A 13,800-nucleotide genomic window follows, 5' to 3' on the forward strand; every position below is an offset into this window, starting at 1 on the left:
CTTATTAAATATTTAAAATTTGGAGGTTGGCTACACTAAAATCAGACTGAATTTCTGTGGCCTGCAAACAATCTTCTGTTTAGGGAACCCTGGGTAGGAAAAAAAAATAGAAATCCTCCTTACGGTCTGACAAGTTTGTTTCCACGTGTGATCTGGTTTAGGGCTCGCTGTGTTTGGCTCCTTTTGAATGTGCATGTTGATTCCTGCGAACCGCAGGCAGGGCCTACGAGTCCCAGCTATCCCCGGGGCGGGGGGCGGAGAGCGGCTCAGTGGGAGGTGGCTAGCGAAAGGGGGCTTTGTGCTGCTGCTGGCTGGGGTCTGCGTTTGTCTGGAATCGGAATCTGCTGCGGCTCGCCTGAGTTTTGTGTTGTGTGTGTGGGGGGGCCCAGCGTGTATGTGTCAGAGGCGGCAGCAGCAGCAGCCACAACAGGGGTAGCCGGGGCGCAAGAGGGACCGCTAAGCCGGAATCATGTATCTCACCATCAGGATTGCGAGCGGGGAGTGGTGTGGAAATTGTGCAACATGCAGATAAGATCCTGGCTTCCTAACGAGCTCTCCCGAAGAAAGAGAGGGAGCTTGCCCCGGGCAGGAGGGAGAGGAGGAAGCCAGCATGAAGGTTGAAGTCGATCATTTCCACGGCCAGTGCTAGAGGGAGACCTAGATCTGTGCAACTCGCTTCCCCGTGGCTGTTTGGTTTGGGGCCGGGGGGGACACCGGATCGGGCTCAGCCGGGGAGGAGGGGAAGGGGTGTGTGGGGAGGGGGGTGGTGGAGAAGGAATAACGGAGAGAGAGGCTGTGCGGTGCATTGCACACGGACTGAGCGAGGGGAAGAGCAGGAAAAATCGCCCCTCTCCGCGGAAGGGCCATCGCCATGGGCAATGCCGGGAGCATGGATTCTCAGCAGACGGACTTCAGGGCTCACAACATGCCTCTCAAGCTGCCAATGCCCGAGCCAGGTGAACTGGAGGAGAGATTTGCCGTCGTCCTGGTGAGTGCATGCCTTCCCCAGCGCGATCCGCCCAGGAGCACACCGGAGCCCCACGGCGGGGCGGGCTGGGGGGCTCTGCCTTCGTCTCCATCCCCTTCCCCCGGCCGGGACTCCCTGGGGAGGCGGTGGGGGAGGCTGTGTGTGTGTGTGTAGGGGGGGAGATCGAAGCTACCAGTCCCTGGGGATTTCAGCTTCCATTTCCAGGGCTCAGTCCCTGTCTCGGATGTGTAGGAAGGAGCCAGACTGCCGTAGGAGCCGCTCACCCATTGTCTGCAGGGAAGCGGGGCACCGGCTGGGCTGTTTGCTCCCAGGTGCTGCCGGGGGGCTCCGCTTGCACCGTGTCCCGCCCCCCTCCCCCCGGCTTTGTACCCGAGAGAGGCGGCCCATGTGGCTCGGAAGTGGCGGCTGTGGGGGGCGAGGCAGGCTCTGGCCAAGTTAGTGCGGGAAACGCGGCCGTTCAGTTACCAGACCCCTGGTTTAAAGGCCGAGACGGAGCGATCTGCATCTGGTTCGCTGGCGGGACACAATAGCCGTAGCGCGGGGTGGGTTGCGGCGCGCGGCGCGCGGCGCGGGGGACTCGCTGCGGCGGAAGCAAGGCGTGAAAGAGTTCGGAACCAGCGCTCTGGCGCCGGGAGCCTTCCTCCCAGAGCAGAAAGGACCTGGCTGCCCGCCGGTGCTTATTGGGGCTTGCACTCAAGGCATACGGCAGCTTCTCTTTCCCACGTCAGACCCGCTCCTGGTCCGCGTCTCTTTCCTTTGTAAAGCAGCCACCTTTTCCGTCTGTTCCGCTTGCACAGGTTTCGGAGACATTTCAGTCAGTTGCTGAGATGCGGGGGGCGTGGTGTCTCTGGCTGCCTCCGTGAAGGGGGTTGGATTAACTCTAGCCCCAGGACTGGGCAGGCCAGATTCTGATCCCGTTCACACCAGTATAAACCACGGCTACTGCTGGCTGTTACACAGCTGGTGTACGTGAATTAGGAATCTTGCCCTGTGCGTGTGAGACCCGAAAAGTGTTTCAGGAGCGTGCAAAAGGCTGACCAGATTCGGGCTACGTAGCCTTCCACAGTGATGGTCTTGTCTGTTCTCAGATAGTGGGATCACTAACATTTCAGTACAAACGCAGTGTTAACAGATAAAAAGAATCGGATTAAATGACCTACCACGTGTGTTACCAATTTGCTCTTTGCAGTGAAAGCTATACTAAGGTGTTCACAGTTCAAATATTTTGTGAAATCTTTTCTGGGCAACAAAAAGGGTAACGGAGAGTGCATTGCCATTTACTTGCAAAGGTTGTGTGTTGTGTTGTGTTGTTTGCTATACCACGATCAGTTCTGTTTCCCTGTCTCTGAACGGTATAATTTGTTATGGAAATCAGCATTTGTAGCAATAGTTTTCTTCTACCTAGTCCAGCTAAAAGCACTAATGTGGTATTGAGGGAACAGACTACTTTGCATTTGTCTTTACTTGCCTCTCTAATTTTGTGAATGTTAATCCCCTATCCTGCTAGATGGTGCCCTAGGAAATACAATATGTAATAATTATTATTACTCTCATACTGTGTGCCCTTATAGAAGTCTATAGTGTGTGCCACATATGTGACTTACCTTCACAATGTAAAGTTCTTTCTCACTAGGTACATTCCTATTATGTGGTTTCTATCTGGACTTCATCTGGTAATGTCTTTAAAGTCTAAAAAAGCACTCTGGCATGCAGAGTGTGAGAGCTAAAGAGAGAGTGAACACAATCTATTTTGTTGTAGAAGTCATAGTAAGAAATGAATTCTGTTCATCTGAGATCAGTTTTTCATCATATTTAGAGATTTCAGTATTGTAGTCCATTAATAGCATATGCCCTGGGTTAATCTTTAAGAAATGATTGACAGGTTAGTGAAGGTGTGAAGTGTTTTGTTAATTCTGAATTTCCCAATCACAAATTAAGAAAATGTATGTGTATTTTTTTCTGAATGAGTTAAAAAAACATTAACAAACCAAATGTAAAATACTTGGTGGGCCTGTGCATTTGTATGTCTGTCTACAGGTTAAGAAGAAGTTATGTGGTGCATTCACTTTCCTTAGAGTTTGCAGTTTCTAGAAATCCCAGCGTGCTGTCTGGGGACGGACCAAGAGAGGGGTCTGGATGAAACAAAAATTCCAAAATATACTGAAGTAAAATGCAAAAATCAAACACTCAGCCCTTCCATGGAACACATACATAAGTATTTACATTTCTTGCTATTTCTGGTGCTGATTTTACATTACTTTCGGCTGTTAAACAGAACAGATAAGCGTATCTCTCGTAATATCAGTATTTCTTTATCTGCATACTATACGTGGTTCAGTATTTGAAATCAAATTCCCAGGACAGCCTTCAAGGAATGGTCATAACTTCTGTTGATGTTATATAGTATGCTCTAGGAAAAGTGCATATTTTGTTTCATATTTAAATATTTTGAGTAGATTATACAGATCAACAAAAATATTGCAATTCTTACGTGTGACAATGATTTCCTTGTATACCATGAAGACCCTGACACACAAAGAGGAAAGAGAGGAATTTATACAAGAAAATATGTATATCGTAACCTGAATTCATGCTAAATATTAATTTATAGTCACACTCTAGTCGAGACTAACCTTCTCTTGTGAAATACTTCCTGGTGTTGGAGGAACAGTTCTTAGACTTAAACTGATAGGTGTTTAGGCTATTTCTGGTTAGACCCAGTCAGATTATCATGGCTGAGAAAAGAATAAGCCTATTCAAGTAGGAACCCCACTGATATACCAAATGGCAAGGTGTTATGATTATTAGACATATTAAGGGAGCCTGATTCAGCTCTCACTTTTACCAGTGCAAATCAGGAGTAACTTTATTGAACTCATGGGAGTAACACTGATGTACCATGTGTGAGAGATCAGAATCAAGCCTACTATGCCTAAACCTATCCAGAAGACTAAATCTGAATCAGTTTATGTCAATGGTCTAGAAGAAAAACTGCTTTTGAATTATAATCAATGGCAGAATTAGTTTGTGAAAGGAGTAGACAGTGTGTGAGAATGCCATATGTGTTACATGCTTTTAATGCAACCATATAGGCTTGATCCAGCACTCCTATGAAAGTAAACAGCAATCTTGCCATTCACTTGAGTAGGAGCAGGGGATATATGTTAGCTGGATTGTAGATACACTGCAAGTGTCAAAGGCCCAATCCTGCAGCCTTTACTCCTGGGGGTGGCATATAGTAGGTGCTCTGACTGGAGTAGTCTGGTGATGACAAGCCTGCTCCTCTGAGAAAAGGCTGCAAAGCTGGGCCCAAAATTTAAGAGGCTCACAGGCCACTGTTGGAACAGGAACAAAAAAGTTGCCCCAATGACTTGGTATTTACAAATGTGTCATGATGATTGGTATTCATCACAACTGCTAAGAAACAGTTTGACAACTTCATAAAAGGAAAGCCTTTGTGTCATTCATCTCTTCTCCCTGTCCCTCAGTCCTTCATGGCTTGTTCTCAGAGTGTTTCACTTTGTGATCCACCCATCCAAACACTTATAATCTGAGAGTTATGGTGATAGAGTGAGTGTGAAAGAAATAGTATCCTTTTAAAAAAAAGGGGGGGGGGAGAGAATATAAGGATAAGAGATTTATTCTGAGAAATAAGACAAAATGGACACAGTAAGGCCTAAATCTGACCTTCTTTACAAGTTATATGTAGGGATCAGTCTAGCATTCCTTGCACCCCTAAACTCCCACTGTAGTCATAAAAGGGCTTGCTGATCATGTCAATATCATTTTTAATGTAAATGAAATTAGCAAAACTGTTTTTGACATTGCACAGAACAGCGTTCATTGCAATCACTGCTATTTGTGTGTATGCAACAACATCCTGAACAATTCTTCTCTGTTCTTGTGTGCAAGCAGTGATGTCATATGTACAAGAATTCTTCCATTCAGATCCAAAAAAGGGACCTTAAGTTTTACTTTTCTGTCCTCAAGCAAAATCTGAGTAGAGAGCCACAGAGATGGAAAAACATTGAGAGCATGTGTGTTCATGATCGAAAGCACAAGACCACATTTTTCATGCAAGTGTTCTCTTCATTCTCTCCCTTTGAAATGTTTTCTCCCAAATAACCTACCAAACAGTGATGTGGTCTGTTCTGCATATGGACGAACAGTGGCATGGATAGAGTTGTGCATATGTGGCAAACAGGTGTACCAGCTGGCATTTGCTAACAACTACCTATTTGAGGAGGGGTCACCCACAGAATAGTTTCTCGTACTGCCTCTTTGGTTAGCCTCATTCTCTGTGGTTTGAGGAATATAATTTCAAAGAGGTGATGAATTACCTGGGAAATGGTCCAGACTCTCTACTTTAATTAAAAAAAACAACAACAAAAAAACAAACCAACACTGCGTGCACTAGGTAGGTTTCTTTAGTGTGTAACTGTGCTGCCAGCACAACTGAAGATGTATTGTTTCAGAGTAGCAGCCGTGTTAGTCTGTATTCGCAAAAAGAAAAGGAGGACTTGTGGCACCTTAGAGACTAACCAATTTATTAGAGCATAAGCTTTCGTGAGCTACAGCTCACTTCCTCAGATGCATATCGTGGAAACTGCAGCAGGCTTTATATATACACAGAGAATATGAAACAATACCTATTCCCACCCCACTGTCCTGCTGGTAATAGCTTATCTAAAGTGATTTCCAGCACAAATCCAGGTTTTCTCACCCTCCACCCCCCCACACAAATTCACTCTCCTGCTGGTGATAGCCCATCCAAAGTGACAACTCTTTACACAATGTGCATGACAATCAAGCTGGGCTATTTCCTGCATAAATCCAGGTTCTCACATCCCCCCACCCCCATACACACACAAACTCACTCTCCTGCTGGTAATAGCTCATCCAAACTGACCACTCTTCAAGTTAAAATCCAAGTTAAACCAGAACATCTGGGGGGGGGGTAGGAAAAAACAAGAGGAAACAGGCTACCTTGCATAATGACTTAGCCACTCCAAGTCTCTATTTAAGCCTAAATTAATAGTATCCAATTTGCAAATGAATTCCAATTCAGCAGTTTCTCGCTGGAGTCTGGATTTGAAGTTTTTTTGTTTTAAGATGTATTGTAAGTATGGGCTGGATGGTGCACAATTGAGATAGAAATTAATATTTTCTCCAGGATTGGCTGCATCACACTTTTCTGTTCCTACTACAGTGAAACCTGGAGAGTCTTCCCGGCTCTGTAGTACAGACTTTTCTTTGTAGAACTATTATTCTAGTGATACAAGGCACCGAGGGCATGATTATACTGCAAAAATAAAAAAAAACAAAAACCCCAAACCCTGCAGCAGCTTGTCTCAGAGCTCAGATCTACAGACTCAGGATAATGGGGCTTGCACTACAGTGCTAAATATTGCAGTCCAGCTTGGGCTCTGAGGCTGTGTCTACATTGCAATTAGAAACTCATGGCTGGCCCGTGCCAGCTTACTAGGGCTTGCAGGGCTTGGGCTAAGGGGCTGTTTAATTGCAGTGTAGACATTTGGGCTCAGGCTACAGCCCAAGCCCTGGGACCCTCTCGCCTCACAGGCTCCTAGAGCATGGGCTCCAGTCTGAATATCTATACTAGAATTAAACAGCCCCTTAGCCTGAGTCCCGCAAGCCCAAGTCAGCTGGCATAGGTCATCCGTGGGTTTTAATTGCAGTGTAGAAATACCCTGAGACATCCCCCGTCTGGGTTTCAGAGCCCAGGCTCCAGCCCAAGTGGGAATGTCTGCACTGCTATTTGCTATTTTTAGCTCTGTACATGCGTCCGCTGAGCCCTAGTCTGTAGACCCAGATGTCTGAGATTTACTGGGGAAGCTTTTTTTTCCAGGGAAGGGGGCAGTGTAGATGTACCTAGAGTGAGCTTTTGACATCCTGTTTATTTGCGCGCGGTCACACGTATACACACACACTCATGCTCTTTCTCTCCATCAATATAATCAAATCTATTTTAGATTTTTCTGTGTCACCTATGAGCATACTATCTGAGCTCAGACTTTGGTAGTGAAAAATGGTCCCAACTATTCATAAACTCTTTAGCACTGTCATGAACTTCACTCACTGCTAAAGGCACCTGCTCTGGGTTGCTGTGGGAATTAGCTCTTTCCAGGTGCTGCGCCCTCGTCTCAGTCTCTTTACTCATCCTGTCTCAACCTGTAGCCCCTCTCACTCCAAACACACTTCTTTCTCCTAGGGAATAACTGCAGACTATTTCCCCTGCAACTCCTTTCAGCTCCTGGGCTTTATACGGGTCCTTCCTGTTCCTGTCCAACTAAACCTCATTTAATCAATCCCTGCTGCCTGGCTCCTCCCTCCAGGTGTAGCCTCGGGACTTAATTGGTCCACTTGGCCACCTTAACCCTTTTGAGCCTGATGTGGGATGGACACCCCATTGCAAACATCTAGAACTTCTAGTAGTTTTGCAAAGCATTGTCCAACAACTTTGCGTGCTGCAGTTTTTGAGATTGACGATATGAATGGGCTTCCACTGGTTTTCCCATTGTGCAGTGTACCTCCTGGTGTAGATCGCTTTCACTAGCTGGGGACGATAGTTCGCTGCCCTGTTGTTCCAGACAGACATGTCATGTGGCGGGATATATGTAACGTGCAAACTCAGGAGAAGAAAGTAGAAGATAAAGATTTAGCCTTCTTCCTGAGAGAGAGCAAGCGTTTATTTTCGTGTCTGTATCTGCAAGCAGAGTGGTGTTTATTTTACCCTTCATCAAGTGATGTAGTTGACGTTTATATGTATTTTGCCCTTTCACTGGGATGCCTGAAATAATCATAGAAATGTAGGGCTGGAAAGGACTTGAGAAGTCTTCAACTCCAGCTCCCTGTGCTGAGGCAGGACAAGTAAACCTAGACTATCTCTGACAGGTGTTTGTCTAACCTGTTCTTAAAAACCTACAACGATGGGGATTCCACAGCCTCCCTTGGACGTCTATTCCAGAGCTTAACTACTCTTTTATATTTAGAAAGTTTTTCTTAATAGCTGACCTTGCTGCAGATTAAGCTCATTACTGCTTGTCCTACCTTCAGTGGACATGGAGAACTTTGGTTTCAATAATGGCTCCTTTGGTTTCAAACTCACCTTTAAGCAAGAAGTACGTATGCCAGGAAAATGGCAGCACGATGCTATTGCCTACATTATCATCACCGGCTTCCTAAGTGGCCAGTGGAAGATGCCAACTGAAGTGGCAACCAGATTCCAGCTGATCATGTGCTTGCCATGACAGGCACAGCCTCTCAAGCATATGGGAACCTCCTGCTTCAGCAGATACTTCAACAAGTTTTTTTTTCCTTTGACATCATGAGCCAAGTGTTCACAAATCTAAGGAGCCGCCACTCATTTATTTTGAATAGGAAGCCATTGACCTGCATGTTTAACCAGTATGTAGAGAAACCGTGCTGTATGTGTTTATAGCCACCATCCTTCCAGTACTATTGTCTGATACAGTGAATTCAGGGTTTGGAGACCTGGGGCTAAAAGCTATACTTCCAGATGGAGCTTACAACAGGGTGGTCCTTCTCTAAACCTTTAACAGTGGTGCATGTTTATAGATGACACATGGTGTGGAGGAGACGGCCAGGGCAGAGTTGGCAGACTGTATTGTTGTCTAATGAGCTGTGATTGACATCATTTGACTGTTGGCTCACATATCTGTTGGGATGTTAACATGAAACATCCCCTGGCCCTCTTACAAATGAATGTTGTGTGCCTGGTTCCTTAGAGCCAGTGAAAGCCCTGTTTTGAAGAACTATGAGAAAGAAGTGGGGTGGGGTTGGGGTTGGGGGCGTGGGGGGGACCCAAAGCCACTGTCATTAAAGCTTTTCTGGAAACTGCATCCAGTGGCACCATCATTCTGCATAGCAGCTCTACAATGTTCTTATTCTACACATACGCAGGTGGGTGATTGGGGCTCAAAACTGTTCCCATTGAAGGCAGTGAGAGGTTTGCCATTAACTTCTATGAAAGCAGGCTTTTTCCATCAGTATTTCCCTCTTCACACTGAACTTCTGCATGTAATCTGTAGTCCGTGCCTCAGTTTCTCTATCTGTACACTGTGTAATGAAACACCTTCCTTACAGGACTGTTTGTAAAGTGTTTTGGAAGTCTTGGATACAAGCGCTATGAAAGTCCAATGCCCTTATTTATTTATTTATTTATTTATTTATTTAATAGTGCTTAGGATCACTTTTGGTCTCAGTCTCTAAGCTTTTATCAGCTCTTCTATCCTTCACTTTACAAAATATACGGATGTAGGGGTCTGCAGATCACTAAACTTGGTAGTGACACAGGTAACTTCTTCAAGGTGTTTAATTCTTGTCATTTCACCGAGAGTTGGGGCTGAACGAATTCCTGGCATAGCTGTTGAATTCAGTAGAATCCCCCAAAGGATGAATTTTGAAGTGGGCTATTTAGGGCTTCATTCACAAAGAAACGTAGGCCTGGAATATTGTGTGCAATTCTGGTCATCCCCAGCTCAAAAAAGATACGTTAGCATCGGAAAAGGTGCAGAGAAGGGTAACAAAAATGATTAAGGGTATGACATAGCTTCCATATGAAGTGCGATTAAAAAGACTGGGCCTGTTCAGCTTGGAAGAGAGACGACCACGGAAGGATATGAGGGAAATCATGACTGGTGTGGAGAAATTGGATAAGGACGTGTTATTTACCCTTTCACGTTTCAGAAGAACCAGTGATCACACAATGACATTAATAGGTGGCAGGTTTAAAACAAACATAAGGAAGTATTTCACACAACTCACAGTCAACCTGTGGAACTCGTTGCCAGGGGATGCTGGGAAGGCCAAAAGTATAACTTGGTTCAAAAAAGAATTAGATAAATTCATGGAGGATAGGTCCATCAATCGTGATTAGTCAAGATGGTCAGGGATGCAACCACATGCTCTGGGTGTCCCTAAACCTCCAGCTGCCAGGCTGGGACTGGACAACAGGGGATGGATCACTTGATAATTGCCCTGTTCTGTTAATTCTCCCCAAACTCATCTGACACTGGCCACTGTGGGAAGACAGGATACTGGGCTAGATGGACCATTGGTCTGACCCAGTATGGTTGTTTTACGTTCTTATGATGCTGAGCAGTTTGGACAGGACTCTGCCAGGTCTCAGATGAGTGCCCTAGCCACTGGGCTATAGGATATTCTGATGTGGGTCTCCCTCAGTCTCTCCTTATTGAAGCTGTTGCACTGTGGTTTAAATACTGAAAGAATCACTGGGCCATAGACGGCAAGGCAAGTGTGAGAATGACTCTGTAGGCTTGTGCTTAGAGCACTAACGTGGGAAAGCCAGGATCCAGTCCCCCTGCTCCAGTGATATAAAAAAAAATATTTATCCAAAGTGGAACAGCTTCAACAGGAGTGACTGAGGGACCCTCCCGCTTCCCCCTCCCAGGAGACTGTAGATCAGGATAGTCCCTGAGAGGTGATAGATCCCCATTCAAATCTCTTCTTCCCCTTGGGCAAAGTGGGGACTTCAGCCAGGGCTCTCCCACATCCCAGGTGGGTATCCTAATGATTGGTCTAAAAGTTATGAGCCAGGGACTCCTCTTGGCTGTTTTGTTTAAGCTCATGTATCGGAGTGAGTTTGGTGGAGAAACGCCTATCTTCCCCCATTAGTGCATCGTTCTGGGGCTTAGATGTCCACATGCCTGACGTGGGACTGCAGTGCACATGCTTACAGGCAGAAATATAGGTGTCTAAGCAGCTTTTACTGCAAAAATTCAGGTGCTGTGATTTTAGGCACCTACAGGATTGGGGGTGGGGTGGGGTTGTGAATCCCAGTGGGGCCTGATTCTGAAATTTAGTCATCTAAAGTGACAGTTAGATGCCTAAGTCTTTTTGTGACTCCAGGGCTTAGTGGTATGATTGTGATATAGGGACTGAGTCTGATTGCACTCATATATAGCCAGTGTAACTCTGCTGAAGTTATTAGAGATATGCTAGGTTGAAACCAGTATCAGTTCAGCCCCATAGTATAATAGAATTATAAAAATTACACATGGGAAAACCCATTAGCTTTTGTTGGTCAGACCCCTTGCAATGCTAATGTGAGACAATTTCTTCCAGACCATTTTTAAATTGTTCAAGCAATGACACTTCCATCTCTTTCTTTGAGGAAATTGTCTAATAGATCTCACCATTAGAAAATTTATTTCTGATAATCAGTGTAAATTAATAGGTTGAAATAAAACTGCATGGTAACACATCTGTCAAACTGGCTTGTATATCATTCGACAGTGTTTGTAAGTTTTACTACATATATGTCACTTAAAAAGACATTAATCCTTTTGAGTATCTGAAATAAAGGAATACTCCAAAGAATATTTGGCTAACTAGCGTGTTTGAGATTCATAGCCCTTAAATGAATTGCAGTGTCTGAAAACCTGAAAGATTTTTAAAATATGCAGGCTGATGTGTATGCATGTATTTTTCTCTTGGTAGCATATTTCCATATCAAATAATCACCTTAATTTATTGGGCTTTACTGATGAAGGTATGAACCCATTCTGTCAAACTGCATGTGTCACTTGCTCTTGCCTTTAGTAAGCTCAGAATAGCCTGAAAGAAAATGAGAGGCTTGTTCTAAAAGACCTAGATGGAAAGGGTTATTGTATGGTGCCCACATTAGCAGGGCTGAATCCATACATCACAAGTCATTCCTCTAAGAATATCCATTTTGGCAGTATTCTAGAATAAGACAAGCTCGGGTGTGAGTGGTTTTGTCCATGTCTAGTCAACATGCTGACACACCAGGGGATTTCTAATGGGTGCAGAAAACTCAGAGCCTGATCTTGCAAACCCACAGTCGCATGATGATGATGCTAATTATGATGATTTTTTTCTGTTTACAGTAGTCAGGTTGTGCGAGGCACTGTACAAGTACATAATAAAAAGTCTCAGACAACAGGTGGATATAACAAACAGCATGCCTTGTGTAACAGGGTTATGGGTGGTCCTTATTCCTACAAGATGTCCGACTGGTTTATCTTAGTCCTTAAAGACCAGACTGTATCTCCCTTACTCCGTCAATGTTCACATAGGTGACAAAATCTGGGCCTAAGAGGCTACGTGAAGACTGATGCTGTATATAATACAATTGTTATTTTTATTTTTCATTTAACAATAAATAGATTTTTCAAAATACAGAAACCGCTGCTCAGCCTTAACTATGGTGCTGTTACAGCATTAGGGATGCTGCTGAATCATTCATGATTACAAAAAGGTTGCTCTGTTCTCCAGTAAATAACAAACACATAACTGATCCCCATTCCCCAAATACATAATCGAAACACCTCATCTTCTCAATTCGTCTGTGTGTAGTGTCCACGAACCTTTTTCTTTTCTTCTTTTAGATCTTGTCCGAAATGTGCAAGAAACAGCACTGTTTAAACATGACTGTTGCTAACCTGATTATAGTATGAGACGGAGAATATTTTCCCCCTGTGGAACATATTAGCCAAGCCATGCTATAGTTTTCCACTCAAGTAAGGATTGTGGTATGGTTTTATAACTCAGTTCTTAGAAGAAAAAACCTATATCCCCACTACTCAGGAAATTTGTATCTGAACTGTTCCTGAGGTCCAAGATGGTTTTCTTTTCAAAAAGTTTACTACCCAGTAAACTTAAAATAGTGACTTCCAAAAATTCCCAAATATAAGGGGGGGTGACCACACCCCACCTCTGATTTTATTCTTCCTCCACCAGCTGCTAGGATGACTTATACCTCCATGTCTGGGTTGGGGAAGGAGAAACTACATTGAGAAATAAGGGATTATACTTTTGACGAAGGGGAGTAGAAAGGGCACCCATAGTAATCCTGTGGTCCCACTTGGGGGCTTAATTTAGAAGCATAGAGAAGGTTGGAAAAATCATCAGGAGCATGCTTCTCTCAAAATATTATCTCTGAATGATAAAGTAGATAAAAATAACGAGGTGGTGTTTAACTTGAGCAACCATTATACACGCAGCTGGTATTGTTACTGGTGTATTTGATTTGTTAATGTTTAACAGCCAAATGGAGAACTGTGCAGGACCTCTTTATGACGTTCATTCCATTAGAGAGAGAGAGAGCGACTGACTCCTTAGTGCCATACACCAGGGACTTGAACTAGTTCCCACTGAAGTCAAGGGAAGTTTTGCCATTAACTTCAAAGTGAACAAGATTAGACAGCATATAAAAATTCTGAATATTACTGAGATTGCATCTCTTGAAAGATGTCATAATTGAGCTTCCTCAGTGTAGAATTGGGCTACACTATCCTTGTAGGTGGTAATGGGCATTTTTAATTACTACAGAGGTAAAAGGAAGGGGTGGTGCTGTGGGGGGGGGTCTATTATTTCATTGGATGTTTTCTCCCATTATTGCTTATGTGAATTATTGGCTTTAATCCTATGAGGTGCTGCATTCCTCCTGCAAGGTGCTGAGAATCCACAACTCCACTGCCTTCAGTCTCAGCACCTTGCAGAATTGGGCCCTACATGTATGAATTTCTCTATGTCTTTACCCTTTACATTTCCCCATGTGAAGGATATTCACATGAGTAAGGTTTTGCAAGACTGGGTCCCAAAGCGTTAAGATGGTCTGTTCCAAAACGTTATACAATCTGTAACACTTGGGAAAGAATTTGGAAGGCTCTTACCAAATGAAGTAAAAAAGAGTTTGCAAGTGTGTATTAATTAAAGCAGTGGCCAATTAATTGTGCATTTTCTAATAAACACTCCTATTACATTTTATGTCCTGGAAAAATGTACTT

At 44.2% G+C, this 13,800-nt stretch overlaps 1 protein-coding gene across 8 annotated transcripts in view; it reads left to right on the forward strand.

Moving 5' to 3' along the window:
- Positions 1-749: 749 nt before the first annotated feature.
- FMNL2 (formin like 2) overlaps positions 750-13,800 on the forward strand; it is a 259,334-nt gene continuing 246,283 nt past the window's right edge. For all 8 annotated transcript variants that reach the window (XM_084643238.1, XM_084643243.1, XM_084643237.1 and 5 more), the window contains exon 1: positions 750-988. In XM_084643238.1, coding sequence (XP_084499364.1) covers positions 872-988 — 117 coding nt within the window. In that variant the 5' untranslated portion in view covers positions 750-871. The remainder of the gene's footprint in view (positions 989-13,800) is intronic.

Source organism: Lepidochelys olivacea, assembly GCF_965140295.1.
Source record: "Lepidochelys olivacea isolate rLepOli2 genome assembly, chromosome: 11".
In the NCBI taxonomy this organism is placed as follows: domain Eukaryota; kingdom Metazoa; phylum Chordata; order Testudines; family Cheloniidae; genus Lepidochelys; species Lepidochelys olivacea.